Here is a 22,781-nt window from a genome sequence, read left to right as displayed (position 1 = left end):
GGTCTCACATGGTGTCTGGTACCCAGTGGGCTCAATAAATACTTGTGAAATTTAACTGGAGACAATTTTGTACCAGTCAATAATATTCCACAATCAAATGAGACTTAACCCCAGGGATGATAGGACTTTTCTAAGTTAGCTTATTGGGTGTGTTTCAACTTTAACCTTGGGAGATACACAGATACACAGGGGATACCTGTGGCTGGAGAGGTGCTTGCTAGAGGGAGATGCCTGTTCTGGTTTCCAGTTGAAGCTATGAACAAACAGATTTAGATTAGGGATTTTGGTCTAAAGATTAAGAGGATGAAATAATGGTTTCTTCAAAGTAATCACAACCATTGCTGTATTTAATTGGATAGTTATCTGTGTGACTTTCTGAAACTGAATTTGGACTGGAAATTGTACATATTGTAACCCTGGTTTACTCTTTTAGAATATTACAAAATGGTAAGCTAACACCCTGAAAGAGCTGTGATGAATATTCGCTGAATGGAGTGTGCTGCACACTAAGAAAATGAGATGGCTCGTTGGTCAAAAGCAATTGGTTGATATTTTGTTCTTCATTCCAACTCTTCCACATATGCTAATGGTCCCAGTGAGTGGTTGGCAGCCTTTTTCTCCATCAGGTACTGGGATAAAGCTTGTGAACTCTGATATTCTCCACTATCTTATTACTTTTCATTTTATAACATTAAATTATAGTGGTTTCTAATATTTTATAGAGGTTGTTAGAAACTAGGGAAGAGTTTAAATTCATATACCAGTAAGTGCAAAAGGTACATACATCCCTGAATCACCAGAAGGGTAAAGGCTTGTTAAAAGAATAAAGACAGAAAAGTAAAGGACTATTTGCCACCACGTAGAGGGGTCACTTAAGTCAGGCAAACAGATGTAGACCTGGGATCCAAATATAACCTGCTTGTAAGACAAGAGCCTTCTGAGATCTTGGAAGTCACTAATAACCATGAAAGAAGCCAACTGCTCTAGCTCATAGAAACCTAGCAGCCCGGAAGTTGCCACAGCCAAGTCTAAACAGAGGAGGTGGATGATGTCTGTGCAGGGAGACAGAGCTGGTGGTGGGGGTGGAGGGTGCAGGGGCTGGAGGAACAGTTGCTGCTCTTCTTAATAAAAAGTCAGGGTCCTGGAGCAAGGCGTTTGTGCATGATCAAAGAAAGGCGGAGAGGAAGGGCGTGAAACAGCAACGGATTGATTCTAACTGCTTGTAATGGCTTCTTCTGCTGTGAATAATTGGGGAAGGGTAGCTGGATGGAGAAAAGAGTGATAAAAATGGTGGCAGAGAAGGAAATTCTTTTACAATGAAGACTTGGTGGAGGTAAGGAAAGTCAGGCTCTTGGAACTTTACTTTTGCAATTACAGGGATGCTTTACTCTCCCGCTCTGGTCTGTGAGTTTAGAAGGGGTGTGAGAAGGGAGACCATCTTCACTCAGGTAAGTGTCCTTCACACCTGGTAGTACAGTGTCTAACAGAACAAGGCCTTCAGAAAGTGTTTGCTGACTACATGAATGAAGTAATGTACGAATGAATACAAGAAAGAAGTGAGTGAGTGACTGAGGAAGGCAAGATAAGCTAAATTTAGGTAGGAGAAACTTAAATAGATATAATCAGGTCAGAGACTTCTAGAAGGTTCTGTATGAAGTAATCATGGGCAGAACTAAAACTATAAAACTCTGTAGGCTGGGGAGAGGTTGCATTCTTGGCTGGTACACCAGGTTGATTCCTTCAGTTAAGAGACACTGAGGATAGGCGCATATTTACCATCAGTTAAGAGACATTGAGGATAGGCGCATATTTACCAATGACTTTCCTGTCAGGTATAGAAATTAATCAACATATCGAATGCCAAAACAAGAGAAATTAGGGATTGAGGTCTGTTAGGTTTCCGTATAGTAAGTAACTTACAATTTTTAACAGTGCCGAGACTTGTACATTTATGCCACTTACATAAGCTCTGCCCACACATTTCTCTGTGAAAAAGAAGTTACCAAGTTCCTTAACTTTATTTTTAGATGTTGAGTTCTTTGCTTGCTCCTGAGTGATCTGACTTAGTTTCTTTTAGTCTGACAAAAGTTTAAAATCAATAGCTTGCTTAAAGCTGTGCTATAATGGTCCTGAGTTTAACACAGCACAGCTGGAAATTTCGACCTCGGCGAACAACATTCACTAAGCCAAAAGCTGAAATGCGCTTGTAGGTGTAGAACCTGCTGCTTTGAATTCGGTGAGGCCCCAGTAGTCCATTGAGTTTGTCTTCAGCGCGTTTTTCCCGCTGAAAGATGGCTGAGCAACGGTGCCATGATCCGTGGCGTACTCCCCCCTCCCCAGTTACAGCCCGATGCACTCACTGGTGGCCACTTCCCTGGCTGCGTGGCCCCCAGTGTTTTCTGCTCTCTGGGTATTATATAGCTCTTTTTCATCTTGGATTATTTTTATTTTTTTCCTATCCCCATCCTGATTTGATTTTTCAACTTTGAAATAGAATGTTCTTACCCTGTCAAAAAAAAGGGAACAAGATTCCTTTTAATGAACTCCTACAAGGACAGTTCTCATCCCGGCAGTGGCTCATTAGCAAGACTAGATCTTTGCTTGTAGATTTCTCACTGTGGTTTCCATCGAAATGGCCTTAAAAGGGATGGACTGCTCATTGATTATTCCACATAACTAATGGAGACTTGGGATTTTGATTATAAAATAGTGACCCAACTCAACCCTCTGGGAATGCATCTGAAGAATCCATGCTATTGCAATGACAGGGTGTACTGAAGCATCTATGGCCCTTGTCCTAAGAACCGATTCCTTTCTGGAAATTATCAGGGACAGAAATGCCATCCTCTTCTGGCTTTGGCCAAACCACACCTCTTTATCCTCAACTTCTCCAGCTGGCATGTGCCTCGGTCAACAGGCAAATGGAAATGTAATTTTCCCAGCTGCTTTGGATCTGCTTTGCTTCCTGAATTCGTATTGAGTTGGTTGCAGTTCACAGATGCATTCTGTGTGTGTTGTGGAAGAAAAAAATTAAGGAAAAGAGGTGGTCAAGCTTAGTTTACAACATACTTGTTCTCAGGTGGGGTCCTTGTGCTCTGAGCCTTTTCTTGAGCAAAGAATAATTACTTGTAGTAGGTATCTGCAGGCACGGCTTAAACTGAATCTGGATCTTCTTGGCCAGGTCTGAATTTGTAATGACAGTCTGGCCTCAGTAAAGGCAATGGAGATGTTTTCCTTCCCATCCCCTCCCATTTGTCCATCACTTTTGACTGTGTGAGGAGGGAAGTGCAGGTGAAAAGAGGAAACAAGAGAAGAGACAAGAAACACACATGAAAACAAGGGAGAGAGAGAGGGCGGGAAGTGATTCTGCCTTGAGATTTCACAGGCATAATCAAAGCTCTAGAATCAAACACTCACTCATTTCTGGGGCAAGCACTGGACTAGGGAATTGTTCTTTCAACTCTTTTCTTTGGCAGCCATCCCTTCCCATCTCTCATAGTTTGAACCATTTGAGTGCAGTTACGCCTGAAATTTGAAGGGGGGCTCTGGCTCCTTCTGAGCAGATTCTGGGTGCCCATCTCCAGTCGGCTTTCTCAGGCAGGAGGGGCCCCGCGCTGTATGCTGGGGGAGGAGGACTTGGGCTCAGGCCTTTTAGAATCAGTCCTGCACTGATGTAGCATAATAATTATATCAGTGAATGCTTCATTCACAATGGAAACTATAGTGGTAAGAAAGCATCTAAAATGTCTCTTTTCTATCCCTCTGAGAATCACAGCAGTGCCTACTCTGACATCCAGCAGCAAGTTAAGGAGAATATAAGTGCTGAGATATGGCTAAAGAATTTCAGGGTCCTCATGATATAATTTATTCAGGTTAAGGGGTACACGTGTAAAATCCAGCTTGCTGGGAAGGAAAATCAATATTCATTAAGGAAATCTAATGCCAGTGATGGCAGAACATAGTCGTTGAATGCTTTCTATATGCCTGACACTGTGCTAGGAATTTTCCATATATATCACCTAATTTAGTCCACATGAAACCTGTAAGAAAGTTACTACTATTATCCTGACTTATGAAATGAAGAAATACAACACAGACAAGCTAAACCAAGATGACTCAATGACTCTTGAATTTTGATTGAATTGAGAAACAGAAAAAGTCTAGATCCCAATTGTTTGAAGTTATATTTTCACTTCTGGAACCTAAGTAATGATGCTAAATATAATTCTTAAAAGGTAGACGTTTTCTTAGACACCACTAATTAGGCAGTTAAAAGTAAAAAAAAAAAAAAAGTAGCGTCCATGCTCTTTCATATAAAGAACTGTCAAATAATAAAACATGGTCAGAAACATAAATTCTGATCATGTTTTCTTTTTTTGGAAGTCATTTTCTCTTTTTCCTCATAGAGGTCACTGAAGGGGCCCAGTCACTCCCAGTTGTAGTCAGAACCTACCATTTGCAAAAACTCGGAAATGGAAACCCATAAAACCAGACACTCAAAAAATGCATGGACAGGGAACTCTGATCTAAAGATAATCACAACACAATTCTAATCCTGTGAAGGAAACAAAACATTTGCTTCATTGTGTGTGTGTGTGTTCCCCCTCTTCCCCTGCAAATCTCATGCAGCAGACTGCAGTGGTATCTGCAAGATGGCTAACTGCTGAGTCTTTGATTTAATGAAAACTTAGGGAAAGCAATTCAGTTCACTGCAGGGACTGCTTTGTTCTTCCATTATGATTCTTTTTTAATGAGAAAGATGATTGTAAGGATCAACTCTATTCCTCTGAATTTTTACACTAATTACATACAAAGCACTATTTTGGCAGAAGGGGACTTATCTCCTTCAGGCAATACAGTTATCATCTTGTAACCACCCTTCAACCTCCCACAAGAATGCTGGAGCTTCGTGCCAGGAATGAGTATTGCTCTATGCCAGCTCTCAGCATGGATAGATGAATGCTTAAAGATTTCCAGAATTAACAGTCAACATGGGTTCCAGATAAAACAGGGAGACAGTCCTTCCCTCCAACCTGACAGGCTGTTAGAAATGGAAGAATCAGAGGGCATCCATTAATGAACTATTTGGCATGGGGAATGAGGGAGGGCCTGATGTATAAAGAGTGTGTGTAAGTTTATATAAGGCTTCATTAAGAGAAGATGGTATTGCATATTCATGTCATTTTCCTTCTGTCTAAAAGTCATTTATTGTGCTAAGTGATACTGAAAGTTCTGGCTAAGGTATCACTCTGTTTGAGATTCAGCCTCTTTAGCACAAACCGGACATGCGCTGTTGGGTGCTGTAAGTTTGATTAAGACTGTAGGAGACTTGATTTGGTGCATATTCACATGCATCTGTATGAAATGTATGTGCTTTTATATTATTTAATGGATTGTGAGCTTGATAAATAACAATTCATGTCCCACTAGCAAATTCCTTAGAGTTGGTACATTTTTTTTGGGGGGGGGAGAGGAATTGTCCCCATTTTTGCAATCTGAAAGCACGCCACAATGAAGCAGAAAGCTTTAATGGCACTTCCTAATATCCATACATGACTGAGGGAATAGCTACATATCCGAAACTCTGAGCCCAGTGATACATTATTTCATCATGGCAACCACGGAGTGAGAATAGACAGTCAATTCTCTTTCTTTTTTTCCCTTTTAGTCAGATGTATTAAAGTATGATTTATATGTGATAAAATTCACCCCTTTTAAGTGTACAACTCAAAGAGTTTTGATAAATATATATATATAGTCATGTAACCCCTACAACAATCAAGATAGACAGAATATTTCCATCACCCTAAAAATTCCCTTATGTTCCTTTGCAGTCAGTCCCCCCACTCACTGCTCCAGCAACCACTGATCTATTTCCTGACCTTATAGCTTTTCTTTTCCCAGAACATCACATTACTATGCATTATGTAATTATCCAGTGTATAAGCTTTCATGTCTGGCTTCTTGCACATAGCATAATGCTTTTGAGATGAATCTATATCATTGCATGTATCAGTAGATTTTCCCTTGTATGGCTGAGTCATACTCCACTGTAGGAATTTACCACAGTTGTTTCTATACTTTCACAAGTTGATGGCATTTGGTTGTTTACAGTTTTTACCTTGTGAACATGAATAAAGCTGCAATGGACATTTGCATATAGTTCTTTGCATGGACATTATGTTTTCATTTCTTTTGCAAGAATGTGATTGATGGGTCATATGGTAAGTATATGTTTAACTTTATAAGAAACTGCTAAGCTGTTTTCCAAAGTGTTGATATCATCTTGCATTCCCAGCAGCAGTATGTGAGAGTTCCGGTTGCTCCATGCACTGGCAGGCAGTTTTACTAGAACTGGATTCTCATTTTCTCTGGTGATTTTCTCTAACAGTTTCTCAGCATGGTCCCAACAACAGAAGCATAATTCCCAGGGAGAGTCTACCAAGGATTCATTTCAGAAATCATTGAGGTACAACCCTTCTGTGCTATGGGGGCTAAAATTCTCCAGCCACACATAAGGAGTAAAAATAAATGCAACCTGACAAGGAAGAGGAATGGAGGTTTGCCAAGTAATTTCCCACAAGGGAGACATTTTAAGAGGCTCCAGTGAATATTACCTCACCAGACTTAGGTAAGTGACGGTAATATTTCCCCCACGACTCACAAGGGAGTTATAATTCAGTATTTACATTGCCAAGTCCTTTCTTATTCTGCCAACCCTCTAGGAGCCCCTTCTCCTCAGTAATTTAGTCAAAGTTATCTAGAGAATTGAAAACTGAGCTAGCTGTGTATGAACAGAACTTGGGTTTCTGCTCCCAGAAAATCCTGGATCCTGCTTGAACCCTTTTACTGCTCTGACCTGTGTTTCTGACTTCCTGTGGTTAGCATCAAAGAAAATTCCGACAAAAGCAAGGGGCGAAGATCACAGAGGCATACCATACAAACAGAATTGGGGAGGTAAGATCTTCAGGTGAATCTAGGGTCTGACAGACTGAAATGCCAGATACCCAAGTTTCCCAGACCTCACTGTAGCTTTCTGAGAGGTCTGTATTATTTCATATGAAGCCCTACATCTCTTCTAGTCACACAGATACTTTCACTCATGTAACATTGGCAATTGAGAACTTAGCCTATGCAATCGATGGAAGTTTAAGGACAGTAGTGTTTCTGCAGAGACCAAACATGAACCCCGTCTTGCGTTGGAAGAGACAACAATTACCCTCCGATGACTGCTTCCTCAGCCACCACCAAAAGGAAGAACATTTTTCCAGTACAGATTCTGAGAAGAGCACTCACGTGGTACTGGATCACTGGGCCACGAGTTGCATCCTGTGATTGTGTGTAGAAAAGGCTGTGGTTTTTATGTATTTCCCTCACCTCTCCTGCCCTACTTGGGGGCTCTGGATGGAAAAAGAAGATAGTGGGTAGAGGGGACTGGGAAGGGTGAGTGCTTGATATGTCTGAGCTGATTTTATTTCTTCAGCCTTCCTGCTAAGAACTGAAATTGGAGCCTAGACCTCTAGGATTTCTGTATTCTGGAATCTAATGTTCAAAGTGAGAATATTTCTCTTGAAGAGTAAGGCATACATTTACTTTTCAGTATTCTCTGCAGAAAAAAATCAAAGGGATTACACACGGTGCTGTTTCTGAGTGTTCTGTTAGTACTATTAAAACTTGTTTCGCTTTCACACTCACACAAAGAAATATATAAAAGATTCAATAAATACTTTAATGTCTATGTAAGGATTTGCTGGACCTCATGCAATACTCATCAAATTGCTTTTAGCTGCAAGCTTGTCTTTTATCCAAAATTGGAAGAGCTTATAAAAATATCTTTCAGTGAAAAAGCAAAACTTGTAGAACCAGTCACCAGGAATATCTCTAATGATGCTCAGCAGTGGCAACCTTTTCTGTCCTTTCCAGGCTCTGTATATAAAAAGAAGCAGGCGCTTCTGATTCTATTCATGCTTTCATTACTGGTACCCATTCTTTCCCCACCATCATGACTTCAGGGGGAAAACCAGGAATGAAAGCGTTTTCTTTTCACTCTCAGCATCCATCCTGCCTTTGCCTCACAATCCTTACCACTCCCATCACTGAGCAATTTGTTGATGGGAAAACAAAAAGAAATCGGAACAACAAGAACTGAGAAAAGCTGGCAGAAGAAAAGGAGGAGGAAATCACTGACTACTTAAAAGTTTTGTGGTTTATATACATTCAGAAGTAAAAACTGCCAAAAGAGGAAACTTGGGTATCAGTTATTTAACAACCGCTGAAAGCAGTTCTGGGAATCAGAAGGATTCTTGTAATAATTGAGAAAAGAAGCTTATGGGTAAAAAGTTTGATGACATAATTTTCCTTGATAAGAAATATATCCTATTTCACCTTTGTCTTAAAAGCCTATCACATGTTTTGCTTCTACATCACAAACGCAAGAACTGAGCCGTCTTTAGTTGAATCCTCAGCCTGCTCTTTCCTCTTGTTTATAGTCTTCTGCTTTTTGTGATTCTCTGCTTCCCTATTTCAGCTGTTATTACATGGAATTTTAAGGAAAAAGCAGACATGAGGGAGAAACTTCTCTTGAGAATTTCCTAGGCAAATCCATAAGTTTTTGGAAGCTTCACTGTATTTTCTTAGTTATATACCTGTGGGATAATAGAAAAAATATATATACCAGTTACTGTCCCTGGTTTCTGGCTCCTTGTAATTTCTTAAGTGATAGGAGAATTAGGAGAATATTTTGTTCTAATATTTGGTCTGGTTCCTGGTTCCTGACACAGAGTTCCTAAATCTTTAGAATTTCCAGGGTGATAGGAATTTTTTTTTGTTATAATGAGGTGACTCTCGGTGGGTTCTTGGATGGGGTTGGTCACCAGAAAGACCACACGATGATTAGAAGCTTGGGGTTTTTGGCCTCACCTTCCCATTCTCCAGAGAGGGGAGATGGGCTGGAAGTGAAGTTAATGCTTATGCCTACCTAATGAAGCCTCCATAAAAATTCCAATGAGGTTTGGAGAGCTTTGGGGTTGGTGAACACGTGATGTGGAGAAGCTGAGTGGTGTACCCAGAGAGGGCACGGAGGCTCCGCGTTCCTTGCCATATACCTTGCCCTACCTGTCTCTTCCATCTGATTGTACATCTAGATCCTTTATCATATCCTTTTGTAATTAACTGGTAAACAGTAAATAAACTGTTTTCCTGAGTCCTGGGAGCCGCTTTAGCAAATTAACCAAACCAACTCCATGAATCTGAGGGGTTCACGGAAACTTCTGATCAATAGCAGGTAGGTCAGAAGCACCGGTGATAACCTCTATCCATCTCCAGGTGGAACTGTCAGAACTGAGTTAAATTGGAGGACACTCAGCTGGTGTCACAGAATTACGTGGTGTGGGAAACTCTCCCCCTCCCCACTGCATCTGGTTGTAGCGTGGTAGTAGAGTGAGAGTACAGGAGAAAGACAGGAGGAGAAAGAAGTTCTTCTTTGCAATTCCTGAAGCTCTACTTTGTACACACAGCCTGAGTTTGGATTTCAGACATTACTTCAATGGGTATATTTTAATTGTCTGAGTAACGTCTCAAAAGTGGTTACAACTAACTATGTACCAGCTATCTAAATTTCATCTAAATTCTCAAATTTGATACAATGTCAATGGAACTACTTTTTTGAAGTATATTTTTTCCTACAAAGTTGTATTAATGAAGCTTGTTATTATAAACAGTAAGATTTTTAAAACTTTTAGTACCATCTAGAATAAAAACCCTAGCTCCAATCCAGGAGAGGTGCTATCCTTAAAACTTGTTCTACAAGATACAATTTTTTTTTTAAGGAGGATGGTCTTTGTAGGAACCAACTTTTGGTTTCCTACAAATTTTTGTAGGAACCAATTAAAAATCAGGGACAAGTTCAAAAGTCTAGATTGAACTGGAGTTATACTGAAACTTATACTGCAACCTGCTGCTTCAGACCCTTTGATCTTTAGTCCAAAGCAAATTTGATAAATAGAATTCAAATTTCCTGAAGTCAAATTTCCACAAAGCTTTTGCAATAACATTACCCTTTAATGCTCTTGAAAGGCTTCTTACATTTACCACATTCTGTTTACATGTGGCGATCAGACATTTTTAGAGGTCATATGATTAAAATTATAAAGAAAGATTTGTTTAAAAATATTTTCCTGAGTCTAACTTCTTGCTGTTATGTAGCCTAAGGTGGTATCAAATTAATACGGTGGTTATGCAAGGTCAGTGATATCTGTGCTGGAAGAATTGGGAAGGCCAGCATGTTGCTCCATCCTAACCTGCAGCCCTCCTGAAAGAGTAGTCAGGGAGCACCGGGAAGGGAGGAGAAAATGTGGCTATGAGAGCACCTCCCTCACACACCACATTTTCCATCCTCATCTCCTCTTTGCTCTGTTCATTCCCTCTCAAATCTTGAGGTGCACGAGGAAAGAGATTACTGTGTCTCTAGAACATAGCACTGAATCAGCCTATACAAAATTAATGTAATTACCATGTTGATTTCCAGATGTTAGCTTAATGCCAGCTTATTAAAACTTCTAAAGATGAAGCCTAAAACAAACAAATAATCTAAGTAAACACCCAGATAAAAGACACGCCAGCAAATTTAGTGACAATCTGAGGCAATGGGGGAAATTACTGGATAGGGCATTTTAGAAATTGATTCTCTCCATCACTGACTGCGATGACAGAATTTCCTCCGATCTGCCTCAGTCTTTTCCTTCCAAAGAGCCTCTGAGTTTCTTGCTACTTCTAGTCCTTGGCTTCTTTTCAATCGTGCCTCTGCCCTGTCCACCCTCCCCACCCACTCCCTGCACCCTCTATGACCACATCCACCTGATCCCATGGCTGTGCCTCACTAGACCTCACATCCTGGGCTGGTTTCTTATTCAGAGTTTTGAAATTTAAAGGAAAAACCCCTCCTTTTTTTCAGAAGTGTCTCCCTTTCCCCCTCTCACCTCCCCCAGACCTCACATGGGTGCAGGCTGGGCCATGAAGGCACACAGCCCTGGCCTAGGGTGGGCCTCTACACTTCTTAGTTCTGTAGCTTGGAGAAGGGTCCTGATGCTGGGGGAGCCTCCGTTTTCTCATTTATAGAATTTTTGGATAATAATACTGATTTCATTAGCTTGAAGGAATAAAGGAGGTAATGCACATACATAGTGGCTGGCACATTACAAAGCCCCAACAGAGGGTATTATTTTTAACTTCGGGTCTTTTTCTACATTTAGTTTTCTAAGATTTTCTGTTTCTACCTGTAACTGGGAAATTATTCTGCTTCTTAGAATGGCTTTATTTTATTTTATTTTCTCTGATGCGGGTTTTTGTTAAATCTCTGGGCTCCTGGAAAGTAAGACTGACAAGAACCCGAAGACCAGTTATAGTTCACCATCTTGTAGTCTGGACAGCTTGATTCTAAAAATCCCTAGAGAAGATAAATTCACCAGTTTCATGTGATTTTGTTGTTGTTGTTGTTGTTGTTATATTAGAGTGTTGCAAAATTGTTCTTAATTTACTCTTACTATTTATAATTATAAACAGGGCTTGTACAGGGCTAAACAATTCTATTCTTTAAAAATTCTAAACTATTAATTCAAGCTTTCATTAGGTCATCTTTAAACTGAGCTGCATGGCTGTCTCTTTTTGATATGACCAGACTATACATTCCTCATGTTAACTCTCTCATAAGTAAATGTCTAATTACATGCCTCCCCCGTTGCCTCACTCTCTGGAGTCTTTTCCTTGGTTGAAGCACCAATGGTGACACGGCACGTCATACTGTTTAGATAATGCGTTTGTTAGCATTCAAAACCATTAGCTTCCAAGTCACACTGAGGAAACACAGCTGAGACTCAATGTCTGTAACTTCTGTAGCCTGAGGTTTTACTTGCAATTTTATTCTTAAATTAATTATGTTTACTGATGTTAAATTTTTAAAAACAGACACCAATAACATCAGTTTTTGAGAAGTAAATGAAATCAGCTTCTCCACTACTTTAAAAAAATCCCCAGTCAAATTGGAATTCAGTCCTAACTTGGTCATTTTCACTTACTTTCCCTCTAAGATGAAATCTAGTCCTGGTCAATTCATTATAATTGAGTAATATTATTCTGGACAACAAACCAAATAAAGAAATGTAAAAATTAAATGCTGATATACAGTTCTTAGCAAAGTTTCAAAAAAAATGACTACTAGGATTGATGTATACAGCTATTCATGTATCTTTACTCATTATTCAGGGATACGATTATCTTCAAACCCCTTAATGATTATTTTTCTATGTATATTTCACAGCTAAAGCTGCTATTGGGGGAAGATTGTTAGATATTTCTGGGTCATAGATAAGAGTGTTTACACCAGATTCAATGGTATAATCATAAGTCTCTGAAGAACAGCCTCCAAAGATATATCCCGAGGATTTCAACTGCAGTTGCCCCTTAATAAGTTTTTCTTGCACTGACCCTTGGAGGACTTGTTTTATTGCTTTACCTATTTTAAGTTTAGACAGAACATCTCACATGACCATTTGTGGTAGCTTTCTTTTCCTTCTTTTCCCCTTCTTATTTCTAGAGTTGTTTGTGTTTACTATTTTTATCTTTCTTCCAAAGAACATGCATTTGTCTGTCATCCCCTTGGATTTCTCAGGGCTACCATTATTTAGGACAGCTTCATCAGACCTATTCCAGGTTCCACAGAAGCACTCTATTTAGAGTCACCGAGGAGTACAAGGCATGTTAACAGGAATTCAAATAGTGAGCAATTACATATTTCTGCCTACACATGCATTTCTCACTTTCCGCTGAATTCACACAATTTATGCTTCTTTGTGATTTACTCATTCATTTTGTTTGCTGTATTACTGTAAAATAGAAAAGTGAGGTTTGGGGTTTCAAATTGTCTTATGATGCTGTAAGTGAAAAAAGTTAATCCGGTCATGGCTCATCATTCTTGCAGATGTTTATAAAAGAGAAACGAAGCTATATTCTTGGGGTTTTGCAAGCTTACCTTGTCTGACAGCTAGTGTGGTGGTATAGACCAAGAAGAGGAGGATGTAATTGAGGAAACTCTGGAAGACTGGTGTATTGGCATGGAAATCTTCTGACAGGTACTTGCTGGTCAAGCTAATTCCACAAATAAGGAGGGATAACACCTGGCCTAGAGCCACAGAGATTAACATCTCCCTGAGAAATAAAGAGAAACATAGCAAAGATCAGCAGAATGTCCGTTAGAACAATCACTTAAAATTTATCGAGCGCTTGTGCCATTCACTAGGCTAAGTGCAATAAACAGTATTTCTTTTAATCCATCACAGCAATCCTACCAGGAAGGTGCAGTTATTACTGAGGTTTTGCAGAGGAAGAAGCCAGAATTTACAGGGGTTAAGGAATTTGCTCAGAGCCACAGAACTAGGAAGTGGCAAAGCTGGGATCTGAGACCAAATCTCTCCACGTGATCCTGGCTTCCACCCACTGTGCTCTGGAGCCTGGGGGGGAAATTAACATCATCCTGATGTCCATCACGGTGTGAACTAAGTGTTCAGAAACCTGGGAGAGAAGCTGAACACTGACCAAGCGGGACCATATTCCCACCTGGTCCTCAGGTTACTGCACCAAAAAAGGGAGATTTTTTTCCTTCATTGACTGAAATCTTGGCTCTAGAAACACTTAGGTGAAGGAGCTACACAAAACCCTCAAAATCTAGAAGGACCATCTCCTCACCACTTCCAGATTTTGAGCCTTGGTTTGCTCTAACAAGCGCTGGTGAGCAATAGTCTCTGCCCTCTTCTGCTCAAGTTACAGTTGCTGAAACATTAAAGCTGTTCTTCACAAAGGAAATTTAATGACTGAGGTGGTGTGATACTTTTCCAATTCTGTAAATATTTTCCATGGCTTTTTTATAGGCGCTCACCCTACAGACCACTATAGTGGAGATTAGAGGCAAGAGACAAAGGGTTTATTTTGCATAGAACTAAATGCCCATGTAGGTTTTATGGTCATGTAATCTGCATGCTCTGATGCAGGACAAGCCCCTGGCTTCTGCAAAGCAGGCTTCTGCCCTCCGCAAAGTCTCATCTGACTTTCCTGGTTTTCTTATCTATAGAAAAAGTAACATAAAATAAGCAAGAAGCATTATTTCTAAACGAAAAAGCATTAAGCAGAACATTTGCAGTATTACATACTTCCTCCCCCATGGCAGACATGAATCCATCTTTCTGGAAGGGGCACTGGGCCCCTGGACAGGGTCTTGGGCAGATACCTTGGCAGCATCTTGTTTTTAAGAAAAAGGCATTCCTTTTGCTTCCATGAGGAGGAAAAATTGTGGTAAGGCATGCGAGCCTATGAAAAAGACTATCCTGAGGTTAACCTGTAACATGTTGGCAGAGGCTGCCTAAGTAGATTTGTAGACTGCTCTGTTCCCAGGTACTGGCCCCGACCCCTGAATTCAATCTTTACGAAGGCGCCTAAGAGATATTTTTAAACACGTAAGTAAAATATCAGCCTGCTGCTTAAAATCCTACCCTATTAATGGTGCCCTGTAGAATGGTACCCTTAGAATGCAGTGATCTGTAAGGCCTATGGTCCACCATCTACAAAGATGGCTGCCAACCTTTCCTCACAGCTGTCTACATTCAGGCTGCTCCTCCCAAAGGGAGGTGGGATCGATTCTCTTTTTCTGGAAGCTGAGCTGGTCTTGTGATTCACTTTGACCAATAGAATGCAGGTGGAGAGATGTCATGTGACTTCTGGGCCTAAGCCTTAAAAAGCTCTGTGGCTTCCATTTTCTGCCCTCTTAGGATACAGCTTCCATGTAAAGAACCCCAAGTCAGACTACTGAAGACGGAGGGGACATGTGAAAAGAAAAAGAGAGACCCAGCCATCCACTGCTGCCTCAGCTGAAAGCGCAGACACTGAGCGAGGATTTGGATCCTCTAGCCCCAACGGGGCAGTGCCAATCAGCGTCGCAGGGAGCAGAGATGAGCCATCCCCAGAGATTACTGCCCAGTTGGAGACCTGTAAGAAATAATCAATGGCTGCGTTGTTTCAGGGCAGGAAGCTTGGGGTGGTTTGTTATGCAGCAAGTGGTAACTGGAACAAGGCCCTAAATGGCCTCCCTCCACTCTTACTACCTCAGGAGCTCTACCGTCTTTTTCCCCGACTTTCTTGCCCCAGGAAGCCAGAGCTCCAGCTTCACAGAGCTACCTGCACTTCAACAATGAGTCACGGCCTTCTAGCTTGGCATTCATTTTCACATGTTATCATTTCCAGAATGTTCATCCTGACTTGTCCATCTGACTCCTGGTCACCGTTCAAGATTTGGCTCAGATACGTTATGTCACCTCCTCTAAGAATTCTTCCCTGTCCTCTCTTCCCTGGGATGTATCTCCTTTACTTCTCCATCCTTGTACTAATAATTAGTTTTACTGTGAAGTTGGTATAATGTTCTTCATTGTATCTATCGCCGGGGAATACCATTCAGAGGAAGTATAAAACAGAGGGCTTCAAAGACAGTGCAGAGATAGGTCTAGGTAACACTGAACAGTTTTGTTGAAATGAAAGGTAGATTAAAAAATAATAGTAATAAAGAAAGGCAGACATAAAGAGAAGTACCAGAATTAACTCAGCCTAAGAGAAGTGTGATAGCCACTAACCAAAAATCGTAAGGAGTTGGTTTTAGTGTAAAGATAATAAATATTTTTGGCATATTGAATTTGAGCTGCCGAATGAACTTCCAAATGGTCTGGCAGTATTTGAATCATGAGATCAGAGATGGATAGGGAGATCAACCAGGAGAAAAATATGTGGAAGTTACAGATACAAGAGTGGTGGTTAAAGTACTGAAAATGGATATTACCATGGAAGGAAGAATAGGAGAGAGTATAAGAGAGCCTAGGAAAAAGTCCCCGGAGAATCCCCAGATCAGGCTTAGGTAAAACAGAAGAGGCACATCACTGGAGCTGGAAGTGGTTAGAGGGCCAAGGGGAAGACCGAGATAGTTCTCAGTGTCAGGGAGACCAAGGGAACAGAAACTTAGTGGAGGGCATGGTGGTACTACTGAACGTTGCTTAGGGGATAAGAGCATGAGGACTGGTCACTGCCAACCTTTGAAGACCACTTTTGGCTGAGCAGGGAGTACCGGAGCAATACTGGTATCATGGAAACCAAGGGAACAGCCAATTTCACAGACGGGATAGAGGTAACTAACTGGACAGGAAGTAGTGAGGAATAAAAGTGCTGACCTGGAAGAATTCTAAAGAATTCAAAGAATTAATTGAAGAAGTTTGATCTAGTCACTACATAACACAATAATAACAAAGACAGTGAAAAGAATAATGATTTAAAAAATAATTTAGGATGGATTCATGATTATCCTCTCAATGGGTCACTCTTATCTGCATAATAACTTACATCCCTAAGTGAAGGAGAAGTGGCGAGAGTCACAGCTCATATCTGGAGAGTGGCTCCCGGTACCGAGTATGTCGCCTGGAGGATGCTGTACAAGGAGCGTGTCCCCTTGGGGAAAGAAGGTCAACAACTACTGCTGTGACATGGTAATTCCTACAGCTGCTTAAATTATGACCATGGTAATTTGAAACCTTGGCAATATCCTGAACAAAATCAACCTACAAAAAAAATACGACTGATTACTTACATAATAGAATAAAATTTTAGTCCTTTGGATGTATATGTGCCAATAAAACAGCTTTCTCATGCCAGGCACATATATTCAGAGATGAATAAGACATAGTCCTTGTCACTGGGGAACTACTAAACCAAGATTTTGGAACTCAGTTCCCAAATAACTTAGTACAAAATGGAGCCAGTTAAGATGAAATAGCAATAATAATTCATATTTGATAACTTCTTACCATGTGTCAAGTCCTAGGCTTAGATTTATACATACTATCTGATTTAATCCTCACAATAACTTTATAAAGTAGGTCTTATTATGGTTCCATTTTATAGATAGGTAAACTGATGCTTAGAGAGATAAGCAGCCAGCCCAAGGTCACAGAGCTAGCAGGGGGGAAGAGCTTGGATGGAAACGAAGTCATATGACTCCAAATCCCAGCTTCCTAATTACTAAGCTACACCATCGATACACCATTAAAAAAAAAAAAAAAAAAACTCTTTGCCCTCAGAGAGGGCAGAGAACACAGGGCTAAATCTAACTGGCTAGTTTCCAGAAATATACTGGAGAAGGTGAAGACAAAACAAGTTGGCCAAACTGACTGATGAAACTCTTCCACCAAGACATCTATGATGTGCGCCTTTCAACAAGAGGTCAACACAAGCCTACTCTTGTTTCTTCAGCCTAACAAAAGAACAAATCTGCAGTGTTCAATTTCTGCTTTTAATTAGTGGCCATGTCATTCAGCTGCTGCTGGTGTGATTTGATAGAAAATGCAAATTATGGTTTTCTCCATCAAGCTAATAAACATGACTAGTAAAACAGGAAGGAATGGAAGGGACCTTTTATCAGATTAGCTCACAAGTCCTTCCCTAAGTGAAGGGAGCTAGGTACCGTTACTGTTGCTGTCTGCACGTCTGAGCTAAGTCACGAGGGTCACCAAAGCAAATTAAGAAGTAAATAAATAAAAATATAAATAAACTTAGATGTTGACATTCTGCTAATTCCACCTCCCACCACTCCCACCCTCACTGCCCCACCATCTTACTTTCATCAAGTTCTCTTTTGTTCTTCTGTCACACAGAACAAATTCTTTTGGTGATTTGTTTCACAGAATGTCTCCCTACCACACTCTCTCTGCTTTAGGATCTTTCCACATCATTTACTGTCACCTTATCTCTTCCAACAATTTTTTCCCCATACTAACCATGGTAGATCTGTGGTCCCTTCACCAAATTCCTTATAATCTTAAGGCACCATCTTCTCCAGAAAGCCTCCCCTTGGCCACCCTATGCACAACAAGGCTGAGTTAAGTGTCCTCATCTGTATGTTCCTGTCCCTCTTTGAGCTCACCTGAGCTCCTGAAACTCAAGGGCTCCTGAAAAGAAGAGAATGTATTCTAGTCATTTCTCTGTCCCTGGTGCCTTGAAGACTGATGGCTGGGAAGGAAATTAATGCTCAAATAAATACAGAATGAATGAGTGAACAAATTTACAAGTCAACAAATATCTACAAATGAAAAGGATTAGAAGAACTTAAAGATGTCTGCTTATCTTATCTTGAAAAACTTCTAGTTCTGAAAGACAAAAACCACCTTGTTTGTACTGTATTCCATCTGCCAGTTAGGCACTGAGATTAATAAGCTCTTTTCTGGTGTATTTCTGAACAAGCCTGGTAAGGTGCTATCTTGCAAAAATGATGCTAAATATGGCACGGGGTGGAATTTTGCACGGGGAGCTTGGTTATTCATATAGTATATAGAATAGCACACCAGATGCATACTAACATAGGATACATAGTTCCAATAATTTTAGCAGCAGACATGGAGAAGAGACTATGATACACATTTTCATCTTCTTTGTTTGTGCATTTAAAAAGACATCCTATCCACTTTAAATTCAGAATGACTAGACAATGAAAAATGCATGAGTCTTAACGGTGCTGCTGGAAGCTGAGTACCTGTTATAATAGAGCTTGTATTCGTAAAGACTGACATAAACCATCATCACAAGTACTTTGTTCTGTTAAAGAGAAAGACTTTAGAATCTGGTGAAGAAACTTGTGTTCTACAAAGTAGATATCTAAAATAATAAGGTTTAAAGTAAAACATAAGTTGAATCTTTTCTTCCCTTAGTTATAAGACTATATTCTTTTTAAAAAGTCTGAACAATTTCAATTGAATTACATAATCATATTGCTTTGTGATTCTTTGGCATGAAAGTGAAACAATTATGTCATCATCTTGAATTAGAGCATATCAACCTTTCTGCAGAGACATCTTCATTCTGTTAACTATTCGCAGGCAAGTCATGTCAGATCTGAGTCAGCATATGAATTCAGATACACATACATAAAGAACACTTAAGTACACTGCCTTGACTAACACAGTACCATGTGAACGTGGGAAGAATGTGTTCTACCATGTTCTTTGATAAGATTCTTGTTTTCATAAGTTAAGACATTGGCTTCTTAAAGCTCTTTGCTGAAAGGTTTTATTTCATTTAAGTATTAATTAGACTTCTATGTAAGACTATTAGGCAAGAAGCAAATAAGATTTCATTAACTGGAGTTTCCTTGCCTCTGATTCTTTATTCATGGAATTTAATCTGTTCTCTAGCTTTGTGGTGTCAGATTTTTTGTTTTTGTCTTTTAGAGGAAACCAAGGAAGCTCTCCTAAAAGATTTCAGTGAGTCTAGGAGGTACCAAGTTTAGGAGACACTTGAAACTCTGATGTGAGAGGATGAGTCAGTCACAGATGTGTGTGCATGCTGGATGTCATATGTCTTACAGAAGTGGGAAGGAAGAGTGAAAAGGCACCAAACAGGGAGTTAGACGCTCCTGGCTCGTGAGTTCCATTGATTAAGCTCCATGATCTTGTGCATCTCCAACTCTGGGCTTGGACTCTGTCATGTAAAGTAAGGATATTTTAATTGATGAGTGTGTAAGACACATGCTCCCATTCGAATCCTCTTGGTCTCACCCATCTCCAAGGCCTCTGGTCACTTACTCGAGCTCCAGTGGTGGCTGCTATGACAGATTCCAAACAGGCTATAACTAATATTTTGTGGACACAGCCCAGTGGCGCCGTGCTTCATATCCATTCTGTGTACCTTGTGTCTTCCACCCTGGAGAGTCCAGGTTGACGCTGAGGGCCAGACCCTGTGGGGACCTACTTGGCGCCCACTCATCAGCCACAGGGAAGTGCAGGGGAATTATTGCACTTGGCTACTAGGCAACTAAAGCAGACAGATTCTTCTCTCTCCCTCAGCCCCACCCCCAGGCAGAGGATCTTGAGAAGCAGTCACTTCGACGGGCTCTCTGAAGATGTTCCTGCCTCACGAGAAGCCCTGTTGGGTACTCATGACCTAGTACTGTCTCTCTTTCTCCTTCCCTCCCTCACTCCTGCTCCCTGGAATTGCAGTCCTTAGTGAAGAAGTAGCACCGAAGCCTCTGTTTTCTGGGGAACTCAGGCTAAGATAATGAGCTTTACATTTCCTTCTACTCCAAAATTCTGACTTACTTTCAGAAGACGCTGTAGTGTGATCATTAACTCCTGAAATTGGTACCTTTGATCATAAAGTCTATTCCTTTTGTGTGTTTGATTAAACTCTTTGGTAGCTGAGTTACCAGCAATGTTGACTCATTTATTATGTGCACACTCTGGGGGTTTGGGGATTAGCTGAGAGAAACAGATCAGTCAGCAGCAATTGCCAAGGCCTGCTGGGTACAGGTTATGAGAGAGGAATATTTGGCCCCTGCCTCCAAGAAGCTTAGAGGGGCATGGAAGGTAAATAAGGGAAACTATTTGAATAGAGAGCATAAAAATACCTACCTACTCCAGTGAGTCTATATAAAATTGCTGGAAGTTATTGGAGATAATTTCAGTCTTTAAAACTGGCAAAGCAAATATGGAAAGGTTTCATGGAGAATATAGTTTTGAGTCATTTTTGTTTGTTTGTTTTAAATAATGGGAGAGAAGTAATTTGGTATTTTGAAGTTGGAGTGTCAGTCCAGGAAAAAAGAAGGCTGGGCTGTCTCAGAAGCAGAGACTGACACACGGAATCACTTGGCTGGTCGGTAAGAATCATAAAAATAGCAGAGCTGGGTAAAGAGAGGTAAAAAGCAGAGGGACTTCAAGTGTAGGGTTTTAATTCAGTAGGAATGGTTCTTTGGAATTTCTGAGCAAAGGAAATGAAGTAAGCTCCTGCCATAACTGTTCTCAAATGTCTTTGCTCATTCCATTAGTCAGAACCAAATCCTGCTTGTATGATGGGAGGAAACTTTCACTAAGAAGCAAGACTGAAGAACCAGATAGCTCCAAGTAAGTTCGGCATCCTGAAACTCCATTAGTTTCCCAGTACATCCACTCCTGATTGAGGCATGAGAGACACACCTGTGCTTTCATCCCAGCGCTGCCGAGCTGCAGTCTTTTAACACATGCTTCTTCAAATCTTCAGCATGGTTTTCTATGCATCTTTCAATATAACTTGAAGAATGTGCTGTAGTCTGTTGCCATCTTATTTTTCTTGGTTAACACAACCAACTTTACAGTGACAAGACGAAGAGGAATTTCTCCAGTAGCATAAGGATTTTGATCATTTATTAATAAGTAAGAAATACCAATTGAGACTAATTAAACATTTGGTATTACATTTAAGGGAATTTTTTCTAAGTCATGGGTGGTATGATTTTAAAAATAACTCCTTTCCCTCCCCTCTAAATTGCAAAAGATATTTTTATGTATAGTTCTTTAATTTTTTAATGGCTTACTAACATTGTGTCAGGTAGTATCTTAAGGCACACTGTATCCTTAGAGCAAAGTCCATCCTTAATAAAAGTGGAAGGAAATTCATATTTATAATTGTCTTAATTGACAAGTACAAACTGTAGTTAATATTTTTGCTACATGTGATTAGATTTCACTGTGTTTGTTTTACTTTGCCATGTGGCTGATGGAGAAAGGTCAGATTAAGAAAAAGAGAAGTTTCAATTGAGTGCTTTTTTGGGGGTTATTTATTTATGGTATATTTTGGTATTATCTTTGACTCCCAGCTTTTGTGTAGCAATCATTTTTAAGCCAACAATCCTCTTTGTGAAGCTGAGTTTCTGAGATGAGATAATCGCTAAATCCTCTAACCAGACCCGTATAAACTGGGTGAAGTCGAGGGGCTACCATGAACCCCATCGGACAGCAGAACATCCACTCCTTTGTCAGAGAATCTCATGTATCTTTAAAAAGTCAGCCATCTAAAGAAGCCAGTCCCCAAAGACCACATTTTACATAATTCCATTTACACAACATGTCCAGAACAGGCAAATCTACAGAGACAGAAAGTAGATAGCTTCTTGCTAAAGGGATGGAGAGAATATGGAGGTGATAATTAAAGGGTATAGGGTTTCATTTTGAGGTGATAAAATGTTCTAAAATTGACTGTCATGTTAGTTGTACATGTCTGTATACTAAATACTAATGTACTTAAAACCATTGACTTGTATACTTTAAGTGGATAAATTGTATGATATGTGAATTTCATCTCCATAAAGCTGTTACTAAAAAGAAAAAAAACAGAAAGAAAGAAGAAAGGAAGGAATAAAATGGATAAGGAAAAAAGACAAGGAAAAGAAAAATAAAATTACACAGCAGTTAAAAACTAAAATTTCAACCTTCTGATTACAAATTGAGTGACTGCGCCAAGTCAATTTATATGTTAAAAATTAGTTGACCTTAATTATTTTCTTATTTTTTCCATATATAAAATAAAGGTTTTATTCTTTTCACGTATAAAATAATGATAATATTTTCTTCCTGGATCTACAAAATGGGGACAAAATATATCTCTCAGGGCTGTCCTGAAGACTAAATGAGACATTTTATATCTCTCATTATCTTTTAGTACATTTTGGAAGGAACAAATACTCATATTGATTACTTAAATCTATCTATATGATTGAATTATGACACATTGAGAAAAAGAGTAGAGAAGCTATTGCTAACGTGCATCCCACATTTATTTCCTCAAGTTCTGACTAATTAATTTAGTCCAAAATATGGAAAGTGTAAAGGATTCCTGTCCTTCAGAAATTGAGGAAGGAAAGCAAAAGCAAAAACAAAAACAAAAAGAAGAAATGAGGA

The 22,781-nt window shown here is 39.9% G+C and overlaps 1 protein-coding gene across 2 annotated transcripts in view; it reads right to left on the bottom strand.

Annotated features, from left to right (window-relative positions):
• The window catches only part of SLC35F1 (solute carrier family 35 member F1), a 352,348-nt gene that overhangs the window by 131,463 nt on the left and 198,104 nt on the right, over window positions 1-22,781 (bottom strand). For both annotated transcript variants that reach the window (XM_032484774.1, XM_032484775.1), the window contains exon 2: window positions 13,025-13,200. In XM_032484774.1, the coding sequence (XP_032340665.1) occupies window positions 13,025-13,200 (176 nt within the window). The remainder of the gene's footprint in view (window positions 1-13,024; window positions 13,201-22,781) is intronic.

This window comes from Camelus ferus, chromosome 8 (assembly GCF_009834535.1).
Source record: "Camelus ferus isolate YT-003-E chromosome 8, BCGSAC_Cfer_1.0, whole genome shotgun sequence".
In the NCBI taxonomy this organism is placed as follows: Eukaryota; Metazoa; Chordata; class Mammalia; order Artiodactyla; family Camelidae; genus Camelus; species Camelus ferus.
Note: the sequence above shows the minus strand (reverse complement) of the source record. Positions and strands in the feature narration are given on the sequence as shown.